At 35.2% G+C, this 24945-nt stretch overlaps 1 protein-coding gene and 1 long non-coding RNA gene across 5 annotated transcripts in view; one reads left to right on the plus strand and one right to left on the minus strand.

Annotated features, from left to right (window-relative positions):
- Positions 1 to 18566, minus strand: part of FANCL (FA complementation group L) — an 85102-nt gene extending 66536 nt beyond the window's left edge. Inside the window, exons 1-6 of one of the 4 annotated variants that reach the window (XM_049651518.1) lie at positions 18423 to 18483; positions 16678 to 16778; positions 7065 to 7123; positions 6303 to 6353; positions 4879 to 4939; positions 2351 to 2407 (exon numbers count right to left, since the gene is read on the minus strand). In XM_049651518.1, the coding sequence (XP_049507475.1) occupies positions 2351 to 2404 (54 nt within the window). In that variant the 5' untranslated portion in view covers positions 2405 to 2407; positions 4879 to 4939; positions 6303 to 6353; ... (1 more) ...; positions 16678 to 16778; positions 18423 to 18483. Of the gene's footprint in view, positions 1 to 2350; positions 2408 to 4878; positions 4940 to 6302; positions 6354 to 7064; positions 7124 to 16677; positions 16779 to 17988; positions 18252 to 18422 lie in introns of those variants that run through there. The other 3 variants (XM_049651516.1, XM_049651515.1, XM_049651517.1) reach the window with 3 other exon arrangements.
- On the plus strand, positions 18329 to 24784 carry LOC125937016 (uncharacterized). The gene is made up of 3 exons (XR_007462208.1): positions 18329 to 18418; positions 23805 to 23921; positions 24557 to 24784. It is a non-coding gene; the product is annotated as an uncharacterized LOC125937016 (long non-coding RNA).
- Positions 24785 to 24945: the final 161 nt, after the last annotated feature.

Here is a 24945-nt window from a genome sequence, read left to right on the forward strand (position 1 = left end):
CTAAAAAGATTTAAAAAAAAAAAAAACCTTACAGACTTTTTTTGCAATGTCAAGGATAAACCAAAATATGCTTCACATCTTCACCTCATCTTTTTTAAGTTTATCATATTTTGGCTTTTGATGAAATTCATAATCAATTTTGATAATTCTTATTAGTTAGGGTTGATGAATTTATAAGTCAAATTTTAGAAACTGACTATAATCTATTCTGATCCCAAACATTTGATCAAAGCCCTACCTCAGAGGCTTGTTAGGAGGATTGAAAAAAGGACTCAGAACAACTGGCAACTAAGCTCTTAGTACGTGGCAAATGCTACTAAGAATAAAAAACTCAAAAAGAACTACAAAAAAATAAACTGCTTGCAGTTGTTAATACCAATACATTGGTAATATAATTTTGTAAGAGAAATATAAATAAAGAGATATAAGGAAAGCATAAGTAAAACATAACAAGTAAAACATAACAAAAAATAATTATGTTAATATTAGAAACCAAGATTTTCAGAGTAAAAGAAACACAAGCATGAATATCAAAGTAAAAATGCCGTAATGCCAAATTTGACTTGGAAATATCAATATGAATTCATGATAAATTATTCTCTTTCTAAACAGTATTTTTTCCTAGTTTTTGTCCACTGACAAGGCCTAGCAGTAATAGCAATGAACACTCCAGTTTCTAGATCTGTGGCATGCAAACACTATCTCCTATAAAGAAACCATGGCTCTTCAGAGAAGTAACTGATTATAGTTCTGCAAAAGGATGAGTAAATTAAACTGGGGCAACTAGTGTCAGAAAGCAAAGTTTGGGCTGTGTTAAAAGAACTAAAAAGCCGAGATGAAGGGGGATACACTGACCAAAAATGGTAACAATTTAAGCATCAAAAGGTATAGTGATTGCAATGGACTAAAGTCAATATATAAAAGTCCATGAGTTCTTAATGCTACTAAACAAAAAAAACAAACAAACAAAAAAATCATTAGTTCCCTTTGACAGTTGCTAGGCACTAACTCATTACTCTAAAAATTGATTTAAAAAAAAAAAAAAAAAGGGAAAAGAAACAAGCACTTAACCTATTTCTCCAGTATGAGCTATACCTCAAATTAACCAAATAACTGATGAAGGGAAGTTCTTCTCTACAGACCTCCAGATAATAAATGTAGATGACAGAATTTTTTAAATCACCATCTGCAATGATTATCATTGGATGCTAAAACCATTAGGTGACAGGCTGATATGAAACTTTATATTCAATGGATCTAAATCTATTGATCAATCTTAACTTTACTAAAAGAGGAATTATCAGATACTATGTGCCTCCCTCATGCAATCTAAGTACACAGCACAAAGTATTCTTACCAGAAAATGAACCCAACTCTGTTGAGACTGAATTACAAAAAAAGGCAGAAGACTACGTTAAAAGACACCATGAATATCTAATAAACCAAATCCAGAATGCAAGAAATGTTATAGGACACATGATCTAGTTTATTTAACAAGTAAATGGCATGAAGAAAAAAAAGGGTGGGGGAAAGATGAAATGCTGCTAGAAATTAAGAGACTTAGGAGACATATCAACACATATAATGTGTGGACCTTATTCTCATACAGATACAGAGAACTATAAGAAATTACCACTAACTTTGTCAGGGTTATAATAGTATATTTAACAACATTAAAAAAAAAACACTTAGCTGTTAGAAGTATACACCAATATATTCATGGAGGGATGAATACAATGTCCAGGATTTCCTTAAAACTACTCTAGTCCCTCTCTCCTTAAAGAGTAGGGGGAAAAATGACAAAATGTCAGGTCATGGGCCCAGCAGTTTTCACTATGCAGTCTTCCCTCTTCTGCTTATGTTGAAAACTTGCATAACAATTTTTTAAATAATACAATGTCCATAGGATAAACTAAAAAGTATTTTATGCATAATTGATTAACAGAATAATCAATTACTATATGTAAGTATATGTATGTAATAAGCCTAAGAAGTTCTTCAGAAATCTGCAGCTGTATACAAACTTATACATATATCTTTAGGTCTGACTATCTCTCCATAGATGTTAAATTCTCTGACAAACCAGGAGTACATTTTATTTCTTCACCACCTAAGACTAGTGTCAAATGTATCCATTTTATGACACAGTCAAATTGGTTCCTATACACATTTCTGTTCCTCATGCAATTCAAAAAAAGCATCACCCACATTTACACACACAGTAAAATAAAACATTAAGTGACTGGGAGTTGAGAAGTTTTAAATTCCAATGATGTTAGTTTTTAAAGCAATTTTTTAAAACATCAAGACTTATAGAATATGGTAACAGCACCAGAAAACAAATTCTTACCAAAACCATCTTCAACTCCATCAGAAAGCTCATTAGATCAGGAGAGTGCTGCATTCTCTAGATTAAAACATTTCTAATTAATTTCATTTGTACAATGAATATTCCATATACTGAAATTGAACTAAAGTACAGGTCCATGTGGACGAAAAAAATATTAAATGTATCTACATCTTAAAAGCGTAACAATTAAAGTACTTATAACCATCTCTCCTATGTCTACCAATTTCAAAGAGTAATTTAAAGCCCTCAAATCTATTTTGGTGAGATACACTGAATTGTACTTAAAATCCCACACACCTTAGTTCCTTCAGCACTGACTACTGGTCAAGTTTAGCAAATCTGCCAAACCACATCATTATGAAAGAAAGAAAGAAAAGAAAGGAAACAAAGGAAACAAAGGAAAGAAAGAAAAAAGAAAGAAGACAGACAAAGGTGTTATAGGAGTGAAGAAGAACATAAAATAAAATTCAGGCAAATCTATGCAATTAAAAAATCTAATTAGAGTGATGAATTAATGATCAATACTGTATTTTTATTTTTGCCCTTGACCTTAAAACTACCTACAATTGTTAATTTTGTTTTTTCACAACCCATATTAATTCAAAAGCAATCTTTTAACAAGATAAAGCCATTGTAACAAAAAGGCAAAAAGGAAATAACTTCTAAAGTTGAATATTTAAGAGTTATAATTTTATTTCCTAGAATCTTTGATTCTTAAAATAACTATAGAATAAAGGAAAGCAAAGCAAATTCTCAAGTGTAACTTTTAGATGAAACCCCACATCACTTCTCTTCTTGAAATCAAAATATTGCATTTTTGTTACTTTTTTGTGATACACTGCAGTACCACCACGCAGTTCTGAACAAAGCCCATCTGTGAATTTGTTCACTCTTTTAGACAAGAAAAATAATAATCTAAGATACTTCAACAATTCATGAGACATATGAATAACAACATAGCTTTGAGTGAGCAAATCTATAAAATGAATCCTTGACTTTCTCATCTTCTATACAATATGTGCCCTGTTAGCTTACTAGTAATGAGCAATAAATAGTATCAAGTTTCTGTGAAAGAGAGCCTAGAGGCTAGAAGCAGCCCAATACCTGTTTCCAGAACTAAAGTTGTACGGAAATGCAGCCACACCCATTCGTTTACCTCTGGTCATGGCTGCTATGGCCCTACAAGTTAAGTAGTTGGGACAGATTTTAGGACCACCTAAGCCTGAAAAATTTACTGTCTGACTCTTCACAGAAAAAGACTGCTGATCCCCCAACCCATACTTATTAAAGTTAAAAACACTATAAGGAAAGAACAGGAATACTGGAATAAAACAAAGAAAAACTAATTCTTGGTTCTATATGACCCACTGGAGGGCAGAAAAGAGATTAATAAGTAATTGGGACTTTTTCTAGGAACTCTTGTGGTGAACTGGAGGAGAAAAACAATTATAGATATTATACTTAGTCTCTATTAACAATTTTTTCCAGGCTATTTAAATATCTCAATAGATTCGTTTCTTGAACTCTAGTATACAATATAAATAGTCACAGTGGATGAGGACGAGGTAGTGTAAAGAAAACAGAGAAATAATTTAAATATCTCCTTAAAAAACTGCAGTAATTATGCTGCCAGCAATGACAGCCTACATTCTACAAATCAAATAGTTTATCTCCTATATTTCTTTGTGGTTCAGTAATGCTTTATGTGAGAGTGACTGTCATTGTCAGTTATCATAGATAATAACCTGCTTTTAAGATAGAAAAAATATAGGAATAGCAGAAATCAGGAAAAACCTACAAATGAATAAAGCATCAAAGGAAATGCAGTTCTACTTACATTTATTTTTCTACAAGAGGCATTTCATTTATTTTTGGTTTCTTTAGTAACAGTGACTTTTTTTAAGTTTCTCTAATTTTTAAAAGAATTTTCAGGCAGAACCTAAACATCAAGAATAACTACAGTGGGGCTGAGGGTGAAATAGGTGTAGGTAATCCATAATACAAACTTCCAGTTATGACAATTAAAAAAAAAAAGATTAATCCTGTCCATACCTCATGTATGCTGTATTTACATGTACACTCATTAAGTACGTATGTATGATCCTAAGTGATTTCCACCACACCTTTCCTGTTCCTAATCTAGAACTACAATCCCATTTTTGCCACAGATACTCTACAATTCCTAAATGGGTCCTGGTTTTCTTCTCCTTACTACCACTATTCAGTCTCAGCAAAAAAATCTCTCAAAAAAGTGATGGCTATGCATGATGGCTATACATTTGAAGACCCTCAAGTCTCCAGGATGGAAATCAGTTTCAGAACAAATGCTGCCTAGAGACGTACGTAGGATTCTGAGAAAACACTTTCTATAATGCATGGATCCTTAAAATATTTAATAGAAATGAAACCTACAAAAGTCAGCAACTATTAAACCAGTTTGTTACAACGTTCTGCAAACAGTCCTCTAAAAAAGAGTTAACTTTGTAATTTCTTATCCTTGTTTAAAACAAACTTTTTAAAGGACTTACCTGTTGTACTATTTGATGGTATCCATTAAGTATTGTTTTCAGTTGCCAACTACATAATAATCTAAAATTTAATGGAACAAAATGGTTTCTTTATTGTTCAGAATTAAAAGGAAAAAACTTATTTGTATGCTAGCACAAACACGCATGTACATAGAAAAGAATGACATAAATATAATTCTGACAAGTTAATAAAATTTTTTACCACTGATACTGTTGAAAGTCTTGTCTTCAAACTGTCGGGACTAATTTTATTTCAAAATATAAATAACTGCAATCAGTAAATGACATGCAAACAGTAAATCTTTTTTTTTTTTTAACCATATCCAAAGAAAAATTTGCTATTGAACTAGATTCTTCTCCAAGTTAGGTTAAAGAAAACCAACAGTTTTGATCATAATGTACAGAACTTGTATTTGAGAAAGCATATGTAATGATATAATCTTCAAATTAAAGATTAATGTAAAAGGTACTTTTAATTATATAAGTAGTAATAAGTTAGTGTTCACCTATCCACTGGCTCACCTCAGCTGTGCTCTTGATATTGCTTAGATGAGTAACTCTTCTAAGATGTGCTTTTCCCTACCTTGAAGTAGGAAGCCCCTCTGAGTTTCCCCAATTATAGCCCCTTCAGGACATCATGACTCTCTCCCATTCTTGGTCTGCTAACCTCCATTTCCCCCCTATTTCCTCTCTTAATAACAAAGTAGTTCATTCAACTGCCCACAAGAAAACTTCTTCTCCAAATGTACGTTCCATCCCTTGCCAAGTTGACCATCAATTCATTATCACTTTACTGTGATATCTTTATTTCCTGCTAGTTTTTTCAATATATTAACTTGCCCAAGTAAATCTCAACATAAAAAAACAAGATCATTACAACTCTTCTTTGACTGCATTACCCTTCTCTAGCCACTCCTTTTTTTCAAAATAGAATTGACATTTGAACAACACTGGTTGAACTGCACAGGTCCACTTACAGATTATTTCAATAAATATACATACGGTACTATAAACGCCACTTCCTCTTATGATTTTCTTAATACATTCTCTCTAGTTTGCTTTAAGAATACAGTATATAGTACATACAACATACAGTATACAAGTGTTAAACAACTTGTTCATGTTATTGATAAGGTTTCTGGTCAACAGTTTTGGGAGAGTCAAAAGTTATATGCAAATGTTTAAGTGCATGAGGGATTGGTACCCCTTAATCCTGGGTTCTTCAAGGGTCAAATGTACTTTATACTGTTTATGTTTTCTTTCTACTCCCTTACCCACTCCCAAACCCAATACAATTTGCTTTCTGTCACTACACGAAACCTATTCATATTTAACCTGATCCCTCTGCAATACTCAGTGAACCATTTTCTCATTAAGCCTCTTCATAGCTTTAGTGATAATTGTCGTCCAGATTTTCCCCTTACCTCTCTGGTCAGTCCTTACTCTTCTTCCAAGTTCCTCTTTATTTACCAGTCCTGTAAATGTTGGTATATTCTCAAGTCTTTTAAACATTGGCTTTCTCTTTTCACCCCACACTTGCAGAAACTGGAAAGTATCCATACTAACAGGCCCAAATCCCATGCCTACTGTGACTTGCATGTCTCACACTTGATTTCAACGCCAATACACTAAACATCTCCTCTTGATACTTCACACCTGACAACGTCTCTAAATGATGGCTCTCTTACTTCTCCACTTTAACCTCTTCTCTAGCTTAGTGTTGCCAGAACTTGGAAAGCATCCTTCACAACTCTTCCCCTCGATCTCCTACTTCTAATTAGTCACAAAATCCAGTCAATTCTACTAACAATGTCTCTGGATTCTTTGTCCACTCTACTCCCAGAGATGTTTAAGAACAGAAATGAGATTTTTAGATGCTGCCTACTTTCCAGTCTCATCTCTTGATACTCCTTGAAGGGCTGTCTGTACCAAGAGGTACATTACACAATTGCTATTTACTACTTTAATGAAAAAAAAAAATTAGAGAATTAATGTTTTACCTTTGAAAAGTACTTCAGCACAAGGGAAAATAATTTACAAATGTACACTGATTTGAAAAAACCGGAAACATTTCTGGTTGGCTAATAAGCACTTTAGGCAAAACTAATTGCTAGAATCAGCTTTTACCAGATTAAATGACTGTCCATCCTACCAAGATGCATGTATATAACAAAACACCACATCACCTTGCATTCTTCATTTGTAAATCTTCAGGCAACTCTATTCTAAGGTGAAAATCTCGTCCCTGTGGAAAATATTGAAAAGGTTCACTCAAATTTTCATCTTTTGCTTAATGTTAAAAAAAAAGCTAAACTTAAAAAAAAAAATCACACAGAAACAGCAAGGTTTTTCCTTTATTTTCTAAAAGGTATTAACTTCATCCAAATCTTTACATTTGTTAAAATGTATAGAATAAAATATTGCATTTGAGTAAAAATAACTTAAAAATGTCAGAAACTTTGTAATTACTGGGAAATCAAAACAAAGAGTCTTAGAATCAACTCATGTCACAAGAAATACTAAGAAATTGTTAATGTAAACAAAGAAATTTAAGTATTTCTTAGAAAATAAGTCTGTGAAGAAATTCCTTCAATTGCTTTGATTATGGAAGAAAAAAAATCACAATGCAAAATAAGATCATCTGATACATTACCAGCTTTGTAATTTTCAATTTCCTAATTTTAATAAAATGAAAATATATTTAGTTCCATAATCTGAACATACAGACATGAGAGAAATATTTTCATAAAACAAAATATTTAATTCTCCCACATTCATGTGCCGTTAATGAATAAAATCACTAATATTTATTTTAAATATTCACAAGCTATACATTTGAATATACCAAGTTTTACTCAAGAGTCTTTCTTAGGAAAGAACTGTTCTCTGAAAAACATATTCAGTTTCTTTCTTGAGAAAGTGAATGGGTAAGCAGCTTAAACTTTATATCTTAAATAGGATAATACACATGATCTGAGCAAAGGTAAGCAGAAAAAGACAAACAGAAATATAATCTTTTACTCCAACAATATAAAATGAAAAAGAGTAATAAAATTCTCGAAAAATAATCACCATGAGAATTTTAGCACAGGCTCCCTCAAAGCAGATTCAAAACTAGAGGAACACAATTAAATGTACCCCATAACCTTTACTTTCATGATAATATTACAGTTCTGACTTTCATTACATTTAAATGTCCTTTAAAAAAATGAAACAAAATGTACTACTGACCTTTTCAAAAGGTCAAGTAACAATAATTCACTATTTCATTAAAGCACTAGAAGATATTATGTAGTAACTTTAACCTAACTTTATAGACATCCCACACATTGGTGTAAGAACAATCTGGAATTCAAAATTTACATGAGAAATAGTAAAACTACTCTACCGATCTGTTATCTGAAAGAATAAAATTCCAAAGTCCCTTATGTGCAAAATCCAACCATTTTAAAAGGTCAAATGCCATGTTACATGTCACAATATTTTTCTGATTCAAGAAAATGTTCAAAATTAGCTTTTTTTAGTTAAAGCATATAAAAAATGTTAATTGTTCTCAAGAAGAACTTCCAGGTTGCAGGGAACAAGGTACAGAGAGTTGCCTAAATCTGAATCTCTCCACTCATCCCCCCAAATAGATCAATATTAAGAACAAATTAAAACCACAAAAATCCCGTGTCTCCAGCAAAATCAGAGAGAGCACACTATAAACTTCAAGCTACCTAGGAAGAAAAATAAAAACCACTTTCTAGTGGCTTCTACCCTGGGACTTCCATAGCAAGTCCTCTTAAAGAACTAGGGGGTTCAGAAAAAAAAGCATGGAAGAGAGAAGAGGAATTGGACTAAGTGTTAAAATAATAATAAAGAGTTCGGTAGATCAGAGCACTGACTACGGGTAGGGGGGCTTAGTATAAACACAAAAGTCAAGAGGCTCACCTTGGAAAAGAAATATGAATAGATGATAAAAAAGGCAGGTAAAGCCATCCTTTGGAAAATGGATGTTGGGAGGAAAAATTAAGAGTGAGAAATGGAGGAGCTTATATAACAAAATAAAAACACTCAACTCCTCCCTCAACACTACTAAAAAATTATCCACTAAATAAACTGCACTTTGCTTCACCTACAGAAGAAATTATACTTAAGCTAGGAATTTTATAAACTATTGTCAACAACCAAATTCACCAAGATATTGGTTTCATCAATGTCAAGCTAGGAGTCAAAACCAGAATGAAAGAAAACATTTCAAGTGATAACAAATCACCTGTGCAAACAAAAAACACAGGCATAAACAAATTACAATACTGAATTATATTATCATTAAGTATTTGTACTAATATTCAGAAATTCAAAAACCAAGAACAGAAATTGTAAGGAAAAAAATTTTACTTCAGAAAAAGATAAAATACTAGAATGGAATAAATTAATAGGTGCTCAAGGAAGAACAGAGCAAAATAAAAATTTCGTTAAGAGGTGGGTGCCTGAATGGCTCAATTGGTAGACTGCATGACTCTTGACCTCAGGGTTGTGAGTTCAAGCCCCAAGCTGGGGTAGTGATTACTTAAAATAAAATGGTTAAACTGGCAAAGGTTATGTATACTTTACTCCAATAAAATATTTTTTCAAGTTTCTTAAGAGGCAAACAAAAAGCCAGAAAATCACCAAATGAGAAAAAAATTAAAAACCATCAGAAAAAAGCAACTGAAGTGGAAACAGGTAAAGACAATACAATACACAAAGAACTGGAGACCTTGAAAATAAGACAGCAGAAAAAAATATTTTAAATTACAGTCCAAGTATATTTTCTGGCAATTCACATAAGGAAAAGAGCCAACTGAACATGTGAGAAATGACTTCTAAGGATCCACTCTAAGAGCTATCTTAATATGCACACCTTAACAATAAAAAGTCCACAACTGCTAAGATCAAATAGTATATGGGAGGGGCGCCTGGGTGGCTCAGTCGGTTGAGCATCCAACTTCGGCTCAGGTCATGATCTCAGGGTCTGTGAGTTTGAGCCCCGCGTTGGGCTCTGTGCTGACAGCTGAGAGCCTGGAGCTGCTTTGGATTCTGTGTCTCCCTCTCTCTCTGCCCCTCCCCCACTCATGCTCCGTCTCTCTGTCAAAAATAAATAAACATTAAAAAAAATTTTCAAATAGTATATGGGAAACAGAATAAGAGTAGTGCCACATTTCTCAAAGCAAAATTTTAAAAAAGCAACAATACAACTTTTAAGACACTGAAAGAGGATTTCTGCCTCTAGCTAACATGGAGTAACAGTGGCAGGACTTACTTTCTACGTTAGGTAAAAACTGGACAAAAAATACATGAAACGATGATATTCAGACATCAAATAGACACTAAAAGACAGTCATACTTGCAAGAAGGGAAACAAATGAGAAAATCTCTTTAGCTGTCCAGTCTTACTCTCTGAAGATTTTTCAGGCTACACAGCAAGGATGGAGAACCAAATGGAGTCCAACATTGCCCCCAATCTGAGATAAAGGGGTTAAGTCGGGGGAGGCAAAGGTACCTATAATTCACAAGGTACAGTATCAAAGAGGAAAGAAATACGTGGAAAAGAAAGAAATCTACAGAGACTAAACCTAGAGAATCAGTGTAATCAGCTGAGTATGACAGTTGCACGTATGTGAGAAAACCACCAAAAGCTGAGGACCCATGAGAACAGAACATGCAAAACAATCTTGGAGCTCACACAAGGCTGGGAATAGTCCTGTTTCTGACCAGCAAGAGTGGAAAACCTTGTCCTATAAAAGTTATCAAAATATATATGTATGTACATACATACATACACACACACATATACACGCTGAAGACTAATGCCCCAGTAGCAGAACCAAATTAAATCTAGGCTAAAGTCTGTTTTGGTTCTGCCTTACAAAGCTTACAAGCAAACCATGACAAAATTAAACTGTTTTCAAGTAATTTAACTACATCTTAGAACAAATCAAGAATGTTTAAGAAAATAAAATTATCTAGCACACAATAGTTAGAATGCATAGTGTCTGGCATCCAATCAAACTATACCAGGCATGCAGAGAGACAGGAAAATAAGATTCATAATAAAGAGGAAAATCCAGAGAAATACAAAAATGGCAAATGATAGAATTCCTTAAAAAATTTTCAACAGTTTTAACTACATTATAGATATCCAAGAAGGTAGAGAAAAGCAGGAGTATGCTAAATAGAACAAACAGGAAAGATAATGACCCAAATCAAAGAAATGAAAAGTACAATGTCTGAGATGGTAGACAGTATTAGCAGATTAAGCCTTGCAAAAGATGATTTTAGGGTACCTCAAAACACAGAACATTAAAAATAAAACAGAGAAAGAGCCTAAAACAAACACCAAAAAAGAACAGAACCATTAGTGAATTATAAAACAACTTTATAGTGGCCTAATATGCATGTAGTTTGAGTCTCCAATACAAGGGAAAGAGAGGGAGGGACAAAAATATTTTTGAAAAAATAATGACTGACGTTTTTTCCCAAATTAAATGAAAATATATACTCACAAATCCAAAGAGCTCAACAAACAAACCCAGTGGAGGAAAAACATGAAGAAAACTACACCAAGGTATATCATAATCTAATTGGTAAAAACTAATGACAAAAAACAAAAATCGTATTATAAGCAAAGAAAAACGACACACTACTTAGAGGACCAAAAGTAAGAAATACTAGAGATTTCACACAGGAAATAATGCAAGACAGTTAAGCAACATCTGTAAAATACGAAAAGGGGGAAAAAAAATCAATCTAGAGTTTTAGCCCTAGTAAAAGTATCTTTCAAAAGGCCAAACAATATGTCAGATATAAAACAGCCAAAAAACAGACAATTTATCAGTACAAGACATGCACCACAAGAAATGTTAAAGGAATAACACTAGGAAGAAAAGAAATCCCAAAAGAAATCCCCTTTAAATATACAGGCACAGATAGGTATAAAATAAAGAATGGAAAAACATTAAGCCATGCCAGCACTAATCAAAAGAAAGCTGGAGTCACTATACTAATATCAGAAAGTAGAGATTCTAGGATAAAGATTACCACAGATAAAAAGGGTCATTTCAGAATCATTAAAAAAAAAGAAAAGAAAGAAAAGAAAAAAATTAGTTCAAGATTGCTTAATAATCCTAAAAGTTTATGTACCTAATAAAAGGACTTCAAAATAAATGAAGCAAAAACTGAGAAATGAAAGCAGAAATTGATCGATAATTATAGTAGATTTCAATACCCCCTTTCATTAATAAAACAAGCAGACAGAAAATCAGTGAGCACATAAAAAACTCAAATAGCATTATGAACCAACTAGACCTGACATTATAGAACAATCCACCCAACAGCAGCAGAATGCACATTCTTTTCAAGTACAGCCATAACATTTACCAATATAGGCCATATTCTATGCCATAAGTCCCAAAATATTTTTAAAAGTTTAAATCATAAAAATCATGTTGTGACCAATATGAAACTAAATTATAGATCAGTATCAAAAAGAGATCTGGAAAATCCTCAAATACTTAGGAAGACATTGTTCTTCTAAGTAACCTGTGCAAAAAAATAAATAAATAAAAAGAAATTAACAAGTATCCTGAACTTAAAAAACAAAAATGAAAATACAACATATGAAGTAGATCTTACATAGCTAAAGTAGCATCTGAAGAAAAATTTACAGCACTAAACATCTATATTATAAGACAAAAAACTTCTCATTATCAAGGAGCTAACCTCCCACTTGAAGAAATTGGGAAACTTAACAGAAAGCAATGAAACACAAGCACAAAAATAAGAGAAAAAAAAATCAGTAAAATGAAAAGTAGGTTCTTCGAAGAGATCAATAATTTTTTTTTTTTTAAGTTTATTTTGAGAGAGTGTGCGAGAAAGTTGGGGAGGGGCAGAGAGAGAGAGAGAGAGAGAGAGAGAGAGAGAGAGAGAGAATCAGAAGCAGGCTCTGCACGGTCAGCGCAGAGCCCACTGGACACAGGGCCTGACCTCACACACCGTGAGATCATGACCTGAGTCGAAATTAAGAATCAGACCCAAAATTAAGAGTCAGACATTTAACCAACTGAGCCACCCGGGTGCCCTGAGATCAATAAAATTTATAAGCCTCTATCCAGTTTTTTCTGCCTTTAAGAGTCAGTACCTCATTTCTCTCCTTTTGAATAAAGACTAGATTTACAACTTGCTTCTAGAAAAACTGAATAAAGCAGAAGTAAGTATGTATTAATATCAGAGGCCAGGGGAAAAAAGGGACTATGCAGCTTTCTGCTTGGTCTCTGTTATGTCACTCAGGGGAAGCTAGCTGCCATGTTGTGAGGACACTATGGAGGTCTGTGCCGTAAGGAACTGAGGGCCTCCAATCAAAAGCAGCAGAAAACAGAAGGCTCCAGCCAACAGCCATGTTCATGAGCTATCCTGGAAGCAAATCTTTCAGCTCTAGTCAAGCCTTTGGAGTACTGGGAAACTAGCTAGCATCTTCATTGCAAGTTCATGAGGAACACTGATCCAGAACCATCCACCCAAGTAACTTTCAAATTCCTGATCCACAGCATATGTGACAATGTTTGTTGTTCTAAGCCACAAAGATTTGGAGTAGGTAGTTATGCAGCAAAAGATAATATAGGGAACATCATTATAGATCCTAAAAGCATTCATTAAAAGGATAATAATGGAATATCATAACATTTAAGACAATAAATTCAAAAATCTAGAGGAAATAATCAAATTCCTTGAAGGAAACAAACTACCAAGGCTCACTCAAAAGAAAAGGAACAATCTAATAATATCTTCTTAAAATATCTTCTTAAAATATCTTCTTAAAGCCAGAGGGTTTATTCTCACACACACATACACATACAAAGGATCAATAAGTTTCACACGCTATAATTTTTACAAAGATTATCTAATCACAATGTAAGAGAACTAGAAATAACAAAATTAAAAATCAAAACAAGACTTGTGAGAAAATGTTTTACTTTTCTATTAAATAACTCCTGGGTACAAGGGATCTACAAAGTAAACTTCAGTACTAAAAAACTATGACGATGAAACACTGTAAGTCAGCATATACAGAGTACTATAAAAACAGTAATAAGAGGATAATGCAGAGCTATAAAAATTTTATCAATAAAAATGTGCACTCATAGCCAAATCTGGGATAATTTAAACATCAAAATAAGTAATGATCACAATCCATTAAATAAATTATTTTTAAAACCAATGAGTCCCGTCTGATACAAGTGGGGAAAAAGAGAAAGCTACTCCTTATAATAAAATGACAATAAAGAAAAACTAGTGAAGTCAGAAAAGCATCATTTGGTGCAGCACCTGGGTGGCTTAGTCAATTGAGCTGCCGACTCTCGATTTCGGCTCAGGTTACGATCTCATGGTTTCACGGGTTTGAGCCCTGCATCCGACTCCATGCAGACAGCGTGCAGCCTGCTTGTTATTCTCTCACTCACGCACCTGCCCCACTCACGCACACTCTCTGTGTCTGTCTCTCTTTCTCTCTCTCAAAAGAAATAAACTTTAGAAAAAGAAAAGGAAATCATCATTTATTTGGCAACCACCACAGTACTAACTGGTTCAATCAAGAGTCAACAGATGCTAAAACTGGTGTGTACCCCTGAAAGTTTGATGCCTCATAGCTCTCTAGAAGTACTTCTGAATTACAAAAGGAAAATCTGGCACATGTCATCTTAAACAGGTGATCAGAGGTAACATCACCAATGAAACCCGCTACCTTCATGAGCCCTGAAAATAACACAACATTCTTTCTGTGTCATCTCTGCCAAAGTGACATGATCTGAATTTAATGATGAAGAAACATCAGTCAAACCCAAACTGAGGGACATTCTGCCTAATAACCATACTGTAATCTTAAACAACATCAAGTTTAGGGCACCTGGGCGGCTCAGTCCGACTCCTGGTTAAGCGTCGGACTCTTGTGGCTCAGTTGGTTAAGCGTCCGACTCTTGGTTAAGGGTCCGACCCCTGGTTTCAGCTCAGGTCATGATCTCACTCATGGTTTTGTGGGTACAAGCCCGCATCAGGCTCCGCACTGACAGTATGGGGCCTGCTTGGGATCTTCTCTCTTGCTCTCAATCTCTCTCTCTCTCTCTGCCCCTCCCTGACTCACACTCTGTCTCTTTCAAAATAAATAAACTTAAAAATTCTCAAATTTATTAAAAGCAAAGAGACCATGGAACTATTCCAGATTAAAGAGATATGTCAACTAAATGTAATGTGATATCTTTTAGGAGGCTGGAAAGGGACACAAAATATGTAATTGCAACATCAACAAAATTTGAATTTGGACTCCAGATAATGGCATTACATCATGATTAAACTTCCTGATTTTGGTAACTGTACTGTGGATTTATATAAGTGTATCCTTGTTCTCATAAAATATATGCTGAAATATTTAAGAATAAAGAGGCACTATGTCTACAACCTAATCTTAAACTGTTCAGAAAAATAATGTGTATATATACCCACCCACATATATATATAAAATATTATATATAATATATATTATATATATATTATATATACACACACACACTCAGAATAATAAATCAAATGGGGCAAAAGTAAAATGGAGAATCTGGGTAATCTTCATACATGCTTGTTACTGTAAGTTTGAAATTATATACAAGACAAACAGACGAAAATCAGCTCCACCAAACAAAACAATGTTAAATTAAGTTGTTTACGTTATGATTTCGGTAAGCTGCTTAAGGCAAGTACAAATCAGAACTGTAGCTACAACAAAGGGTCACAGGTAAATTTCATCTAATCTCAATTCTGATGTTTACACATTTTCTCTTTTTTGTTTTTTTGTTTACACATTTTCTAAGAGGCTTTAGCAGACAGACACATATAATACAAAGTACTTTCCTTAAAGTGCCTAAAATGCTGGAAACATGGTTCCTAATAAAAACGTAACTTAAGATCTCTTCAATTTTTCTAAATATTGTCTGAAAAGTGAATCATGTTTTCACCTAGGTAATTCAAGACTGGTACTTCCAACTGGGGAAGGGAAAAGTGGATTACCTTTATTCCAGAAATAATAATGAAATTTAACCTCTACTTGCTGTGATTATCCCGATGAATTTGAAGAAAAATGAATATATCCGTATGTACCCTCTGTAACCTTCCCTTAATTACAGTGTATTGATTAGTTATACACTCAATATTCTGAGGGGTGGGTAAAAGTTTCATTTAGCAAGTAAATGTGATAACTCACTCTGTATTTTTGAGAGATTATTATATGTTTTGAGTAAACTTCAAAACTTAACGATAATTCTAGGATACGGCCCCGATCTTCAAAAAGTATGTGTGCTAGTGGGGAAGTAGGTCAAACAGGTAAAGGTTGTGCACCTTCTAGGCACAAACACCCAGTCATAAAAAAGTTAAAGGGATGTAACGTACAGCATGGCAACAGGAGTTAATACTATTGCATTATCTGAAAGCTGCTAAGAGACTAATCTTAAAAGTTCTCATCACAGGAAAAAAATTCTACAACTACATATGGCGAATCAGATGAACAGCTAGACTTAACTGTGATCATTTCACAATACATACATATATCAAATCATTATGTTGTACACCTGAAACTAATATAACGTTGCATGTCATTTATAACTAAAAAAAAGCATGAAATATGCTTCTCTTTAAAGTTAAATAAATTATCAAGTTTTCAAATACCCAATACTCAAACATTTTTGAAAGGTGAAACCATTCTCTTAATCACTATAATTAAGAGTTAAATTTTACCTCCATCCCATTCATTTAATACTGGCAATGTCTGTTTTGATGAGAATTGTTGAATGGAGCGTTAATCAAGGTAAGGTGGAGCAACGCAATTATTCATTTTCCTTTCAGAAAATAAAAATAATTCTGAGAACAGAAATTTTTATTCATTACCATGATATTTTTCCAAATTATCTGGTTAATCACTAAATTTTAAATTATGACAAAATTGCATAATTTGTGTTTCCATAAAAAGGAGTCCAGATAATTGAAAACTTGCCTAAGATTCATACATATTTTCTTAGAAAATACAGTTCTGCTTCAATGTTAAGTTGTTTTAAAATGACCACTTTGTTTCTTTCCTCTTCAGGAATTTCTCCTTATTTCACATAGCAAACCAAATCCTCTGGTTCGTCAGTCACGTGTTACGTTTTATAGCTAGAAGGTACGGATTGATCATTTAACCTATTCATGACCCGTATTATAAATTGCAGGTGGTTAGGGCCCACCGCCTGGTTAAGCATCAGTCTCTTGATTTCAGCTCAGGTCATGATCTCACTATTGATGAGTTCAGAGCCCCACCTCCGGAGCCTGCTTGGGATTCTCTCTCTCCCTCTCTCTCTCTGCCCTTCGTTGCCCCGCTCGCGCTCCACTGCTCCATCACTCTCTGTCTCTCAATAAACAAACTTTAAAAAAAAAATTAAAAATTAAAAAATGTTGCAGGTGGTTAATTTGTGTGTGGTTTCACCAGTTTTCCCTCAGGCTGGATCTGTTAATTTTAAAAGATTTAAAAAAACATATGTGTGGTCAGAGAGGTGGTACCATGATGAGTGTAAAGGTCAGGGAGCAAAAATCTATCCTTAAAATTCTACCCTAGGGTATCTTGGTGCAATGCAGAGGGGCAAAATCCATCCACGGGTGAATCACAGAGCCTGGCTTTAAGGAATTCTGGTGATCATGGGCAAGTAACTTAACCTCTCCGCCTTCCCATGCTTTGACTTACTTAACTATGAAGAGAGAATGACTTTTTTTTTTTTAAATCGTGCCTCAAGGGGCTGAGCATTAGTGAAACAAGGTACTTGGAAAGCACTCTGTAAACTTCAGAAATGTACACGTGTGTTACCATGTGTAATAAACTCCACAAGAGAAGCCACTTGCACTCAGAAGTAATGAATTATTAAGATTCCGTACAAAATATCGCTGCTGGAGGTGTTCAGGTACACACGACTAAGCTGGGAGCCAAAAGGAGGCTTATATATACATATTTTTTAATCTGTTTATTTTACTGTAAAACGAATATAATTAGCACGGATTTCCTCGTGAACAGGCACCAACCTTCGTGGGTTTTGTCGGGCGGGGTGGGAATGGCGTTAGAATCGAGGTAGGCAAAAATTTGCGAAAAAACGAACAAACAAAAACACAGTTAACGGTGGGACAGACACCGAGTCAAAAGGGAGGCCAAACTCAGGAAGCTGAGCGAGGGGGCGTGGCCCTCCGCCCCGCCCCCCGCTCCGGTCCAGCGCGGGGCTCCGCCGGCCAAGTCCCTGGCTGCGAGCCCGTCCCGGCCACCGACGCGGTAGCGAGGGGCCGGCTTGCCCACAACAGCAGCCGTTCTCAAACCTCTAGACTCGGAGGAAGCGGTCCCGCGCCGCCCCCCTCGATCCCCACAGGTCCGGGCCGCTAACCGCTCCCGTAACTGACTTCCAGGGGCGGAGCTGCGCCGCGAGAGGGAGGCCCAAGTAGCGAGCAGGCAACAAGCGGGCAGGTACCTGAACTGAAATGAATCCTTCGTACACGGTTTTCGCCCGGTTCTGAGGCAGAAGCAGCGGGCACTGGCGCAACAGGCTCGCTTCCATCTCCGCCACGGTTCGCCGTCCGTGGAGCCGCCGGGGGTTTAGCCACTGGCTGCGCCCCGCACATGCGCAGTCCCGCCAGCGCCCTGGGCTCCGAGGGGCGGAAACACCGGCTTTGGCGGGAAAAAGTCTCGAAGATTCCGCGCGAGGGGAAATGAAGGTCTTGGGCTAGTCCGGGCACCTGGACTCAGGCCCAGCCACAGTAGATGCTCGGCAGGAGATAGCATTGGCCCCAATAGGGGGCAGGAGGGAAGATTGTTATTTTCACAGATGTAATTGAACAAGAGCATTCCAGCCTTTATTGTCCCAATAACCCTTTTGGTAATTTTGTTTGATTTTACTGAGAGACTACTACAGCTTTGTGGAGTTGCATTTCTTACCGCATAAGATGGTTTGTACAGTCTGGGTATTGTATTTCCTTTACCCTGAACCTGCCTCAACTCCCCTTCTTCACTGTAATCAGTCTATTAGCCTGTTCTACAGGATCTCTTGTATGCCTTCAGCGTACAGAAAAATGTATTGTTCTGTATGTATTACTATACAATGTATTATAATCCATTCAGTATATCACATGCAACATTGTAATTCTATGGTTTACCAAGTTTAGTCAGTTACTATTGTATTTCAGAACTGCACAATTGTGTATTTGTGTGTGTACACACACACACAACACGCACACAAATATATTTACACACATATACATACGTATCTCCAGACTCAAGTCAACATCACACTCAGCTTTGGTGCACTGCATTCACAAACGTCTAAAGGCAAAATGTGAGGGAAGATTGCCGATTAACTTGTTGAGCCAAAGTTAATTTTTCTTTGATAACCCTTTCTATACATTTTTTTTTTTTTTACTCAGAAATGGTGATTATCCATTTCCTTGTACTGAGGGCTGATTAAATAAGTAGCTTACTACTATTTAGTACAAACTGTTTGATACCACCATCACTATTCAATGCATTATATTTTTGAACCCTAGTATTTGCAAAACATCATTGTAATATGCCACAGGCCATGTAAAGAGGACTAAGATGTACTCCCTCCCATCTTTATTGCCCTCAAAATGGAATTTGACTTCCAGAAGATTCTTAAACTTTCACAACAATTATCACCATATTCTGGATACTTAGGGAAAAACAAGAGTATGGCAGTGGTAGTTAGATACAAATTACACTAAAGCAGTCGTTTTTAAAATGTCTAGAACCATCGGCAGCAGTCTCACCTGGGAAATGCAAATTTTCACCCCTCTGTCTCAGATCTAGGGAATCCCAAACTCTGGGAGTAAGGCCTAACCATGTGTGTTTTAACAAGCCCTCCAGATGATTATGATGCATGCAAAGTTTGAGGACCTTCTTAGGGATGTGACCCTCCCCTCCCTCAATTATGCAACTCATTCATTAAGGATGATACTGCAGTCAACCATCACAATCATGTTAAACTATTTACATGGGTGCCCAAGCTGTAGCCTTGACTAGGGGTTCTCAAAGGGTGGTCCTTGGACCAGCATCATCAGTATCACCTGAGACCATGTCACCCCAGACCAATTGAATCTCTTAATTCTAGGAGACGAGTTCAGCAATCTGTTTTAAGAATCACACGTTTAACACCTCTGTGTTTTAACAAGGGACTCTAATGTAAGCCGAAATTTGAACACCATTACCTTAGACTTAGTGAAGTTTTATTTTCACACCTGATTCTACTGTGCAACCAGCTGAAAGTCATTGCACTAATCAAGTGAATAATTGTCAAAGATTTTACAGTTCCAACGTCAGAGTTACCTCGCCACATAGTTAAGGTTTAGACATTAGCTATGTGAATACACATGGTTTATTAGTGTCAAACCATCATTTAAAAGAAATTCTTAATACAGAGATCATTTCAATTATAAAAAGAGAAACTTTAAAGGAAAAAAAAGCTGAAAGAGTAATGGCAATTTGGGTCTGATATTAGGGAACGGAAATTTCCTTGGCTTTTCTATCATGGTCTCAAGATCACTACTGGAGCCCTAACCATCAATAGATAGAAGGGCAGTGATAGCTTTCACAGAGGTCCCTTGAACAAGTCTTATATCACATTGGCCATCCCATATGCAAAGGGTCTGGGAAACACAGGTGGGTTTTTTTGGCAAATATATTGTTTGGAATTTGTTAGTAAGAATAAAGGAGAGAATGGTGGAGATGGGCTGCTTTCCATTTCTGTAACACTGAAAAATCCACCTGCCCTCTCCCCCCAAAAAAATATTTGTACTTTCTTGGCAACGCATTAATGAAATATATGCTTTATATGACAAATTTTCATGTATGTGTACTTCTAAAGATATGATAGTATATTTTCCTGTATTTTCTTTTTATTTCAAGATGATTTTTCCTTTCAAAGAGCATTAAAATTAATTTATATTTTGTTGACTAACTGAAATGAACATCATTTATAAAAGCATTAAGGATTAGAAATCAGATGAATAGGGGCTTCTAGGTGGCTCAGATGGTTGAGCATCTGACTCTTGATTTCAGCTCAGATCATGATCCCAGGGTCATGGAATAGAGCCCAGTATGGGGCTCTGAGCTGAGCATGGAGCCTGCTTGAGATTCTCTCCCTCTGCCCCTCTCCCTCATTCACACTCACTCTCTCAGAAGGAAAGAAAGGAAGGAAGGAAGAAAGAAAAAGGAAAAGAAAGAAATCAGATGAATAGGTAACATTATAAGCAATAAGGAACCAATTTTACATTTTGGAAACTTAGTGTAATCTACATAGTAATGAAATATCCTGCAAATAGAATAAGGAAACCATGAAATCACAAGTGTATTTTTCATCCAAAAATGTCCTTCAGCTATGAAAAATAAAAAAGATATGGTTGTGGTTTATCACATTCCTTTAAAGAATCCTTTGTTGATGGGGATAGGATTTGCTAAAATAGCAATTTTATTTCTTTCAGTGTTGCTTGTTTCTATCTACGGACAAAAGAGAGCAAATAATGAGTTATCCATAATGTGGAAATAGCTGATTTTATAAAATTTTAAGAAATAACTAAATTAATAAAAATAAATTAAAATTCACACCAAAATTCAAAAGTTTAGAGGTAATTTTATACATATATAGTCATTTCAAAATAACAAAAACATTTTAAAAGTATCTTTATCAAAAAATTAGTAACACCTTTTTTATTCTTTGAAATCTTATTTAAACTTAATGTTAGCAGGTCTATGAGGAAACAGATGTAATTATACATTGCTTATTATTATGTGTAATTTGAAAAATGTTTTTAAAAAAGCAATCTACTTATATACAGCAGAAAACATAAAAACTATTTTCTTTTGAACAAGTACAACTTATGGGAGTATATCCCAAGAAGATAATCCAAAAATGTTAATAGAAATAGGAGACAACTTAATGCCTAATAACTTAGAAATGGCCAAATTATATAACATGATAGAATGTTAAAAGCCATTAAAATGACATATGTGAGTGTGTGGTATTGGTACATTAAAAGTGTGTATGAAATCTTGATATGTGAAAAGAGCAAAACAATGTCAAGATAAAAGGAAGGAACTTACATAATCAGTTGATATTTTAAAGATAAAAGACCTTGGGGCGCCTGGGTGGCTCAGTCGGTTGAGCGCCGACTTCAGCTCAGGTCATGATCTCACGGTCCGTGAGTTCGAGCCCCGCATCGGGCCCCTGTGCTGACAGCTCAGAGCCCGGAGCCTGTTTCAGATTCTGTGTCTCCCTCTCTCTGACCCTCCCCCATTCATTCTCTGTCTCTCTCTGTCTCAAAAATGAATAAAAACGTTAAAAAAAAATTTTTAAAAAAGATAAAAGACCTTTCATTTTTCCATGTAAAGCAAATTACTTAACAGTACCATGAACTTTTTAAAAGAAAGCATTAGCAAAGATTTTTATAAATGTAAATGCTATCCAACTTAAAATCATCTATTAAGTTAGAGGAAGCACAATATAATGAAAAGAGAGTTAAGAAACTTCAAATGCTTGACTTCGTATAGATCACATTATGATCTCTAAGGTCCTTTGCAATTCCAAAAATGTATCTGTAGGAAGCAAATAGGCTCAGGGCACCTGGGTGACTCAGTAGGCTGAGTGCACTGTTGATTTCAGCTCACGTCATGATCTCATGGTTCCTGGGATGGAGTCCCGTAGGGGGCTCTGTGCTGACAGCATGGAGCCTGCTTGGAACTCTCTCTCTCTCTCTCTCTAGCACTCTCTCACTCTCTCTGTCCCTGCCTCACACTGCCTCTCTCTCTCTCTCTCTCTCTCTCTCTCTCTCTGGCAAAATAAATAAAAAATAAAATAAATTTTTTAAAAAGTGAATGGGCTCAAAAACACAGGTGTGGATTATCTGAATAATAAATCTGAAAATAAAACTTTGAAAATCTCATTCACGTTGTCACTCCACTTAATAAGATTGTGTTTGCAAAATCTAATGTGGAAAACTGGCATTGGATATTTTTGCTGTTTTGCCAACAATTAAGATAGTTTAGTCTTGTTCACTTTTAGTTGGACAATAAATGCTTTCAGGAAATGATGTAGGAAGGTTGTGAACCAATTACTGCAGCAGGAGATGAAGTTTGTGTTCAGTACAGAGGGAACAGCAACAAAGAGTTGAAGCAAACATCTTTACATAAGGTTTTATTAGTTTAATTGATGAATCAAGAGGATTCAGCCTTTGGATGTTCATGTTCAAATTATGAACTAAAAACCTTATCTAGATGTAGATAATCCCCCTTCTGTAGGTACTTATTCAGAAATGATTATATATCATCAGTTCAAAATTCAAGGCAATTTTGTATACATATATAGACATTTGAAAATGACAAAAACATTGTAAGTTTATACAAAAATTAGCAGGACTTTCAAAATATTCTTCAAGATCTTAAGTGTATAAAATTGTTTCTTATAGTTATATTCAAGTAATCCATTTGAGGAGGATTCATTTTAATCTCATTCTCCTTTAGAGCCTAAAACAGGTACAAAAGAAAAGATTTGTGAAATGAAAAAGGCACAAAGAAACAAATAATCATGTGTCAAAGTTGGCTGGTCCAAGTTTTATAACTGGGACTCCATATGAAAACCTGACCAATGGGGATAACAGATGTAATCACACAAATTTTTAGGACTCTTTAGAGTACCAATATTTATTCACTAGACATATATTAATATAAATATATATGATATATTTATAATTTTATACTATTATATTTCATATAAATGTGTCAAAGTTATTTCCTGTATTTAAAACTTACTCAAATTTCTGAAACAGAGTATCTTACCTTACCTTAGTGTGCATAGTTTGCTAGAAGTCACAACCTGAATTATGTCCTGAGACCCCAGAAAACAATTGTAAATTAAGAAGAAAATTGAATACACTCATTGGATAAGCAGTTTCACGCAACAAAGGTAAAACCTCAGAGGCAATCCGTTCCCAGAAATAGTCATGGCTTATACTTTATTTAGTTGATTTTCAACAAACCTAATTTTATTCAAATACAACTTTATGTACTATAAAGGATTTCCCAATGAGCAAAATGAAAACCGAATCAAGAAATATTTTCTGCTGCTAGGGCAGGGGCTTCTTATAGTCCCTTACCCTGCAGAATTTCCTAACCTCTATTAATAAGTAACTGCTTTGTACTTCTACTATTCTTTTTTCCAAATGGGTAAGCTTATTATATTTATCCTGTCCCTGGCCCACCATTGTATTTTGTATCTGTATTTTTGTGGGGGGTTGGGGGGGGGCGGAGGGGAGGTGGTGGCAGAGACCAGAAGAATCAAAATCCAGACTCTAACAGAGAGGATGTGGACTACTGGGAAATCCTGGAGTTGAAGGTGAATGCAGTGATAGATGAAACATTGGGCTGTCTACTTTGGGAATGGGGGTTGGGCATATGTTTTACATGTGAGAAGAGAAAAGGTATTTGGTGATCAGAAGAGTAAAAGAGTAAAGTGTAGTGGAGACTTCTATGCGCTCACCGAACCCATTTCCTCTGTCTCCTGGGCCTAAGGCTAAACTACATTTCCACCCTCTCTTGCAGGTTGGTGTGACCAGGTGACTGAACTGTAACCAATGGGAAGTGGGTGGCTCATGAAACTTTTCTAAGCATGATTCAACATTCTCTTTCCTTACTGAGAGAGTGAACTGAATCCAAATATTCTAAAGCCCTCAGGAATGGTGGAGGCATGAGATGGAAAGAAGCTGTTTCTGCAGTGTCTTCCAATTGACCATGTGTGCGGTAGAAATAAACCTTATTAAGGCACTGAAATGGGGGAAATTTGTGTATTACACCAGCATACAGCATGCATTACTACAATATGGTGGGTATCAAGTTGCCTTAGTATTTTGATTCTAGTTGAACATCTAAAAAAAGTGAAATAACAGCCTTATTGTAAAAAGTCAAATATTTACAATATGCCAAAATGATAT

This window comes from Panthera uncia, assembly GCF_023721935.1.
Source record: "Panthera uncia isolate 11264 chromosome A3 unlocalized genomic scaffold, Puncia_PCG_1.0 HiC_scaffold_11, whole genome shotgun sequence".
NCBI lineage: Eukaryota > Metazoa > Chordata > Mammalia > Carnivora > Felidae > Panthera > Panthera uncia.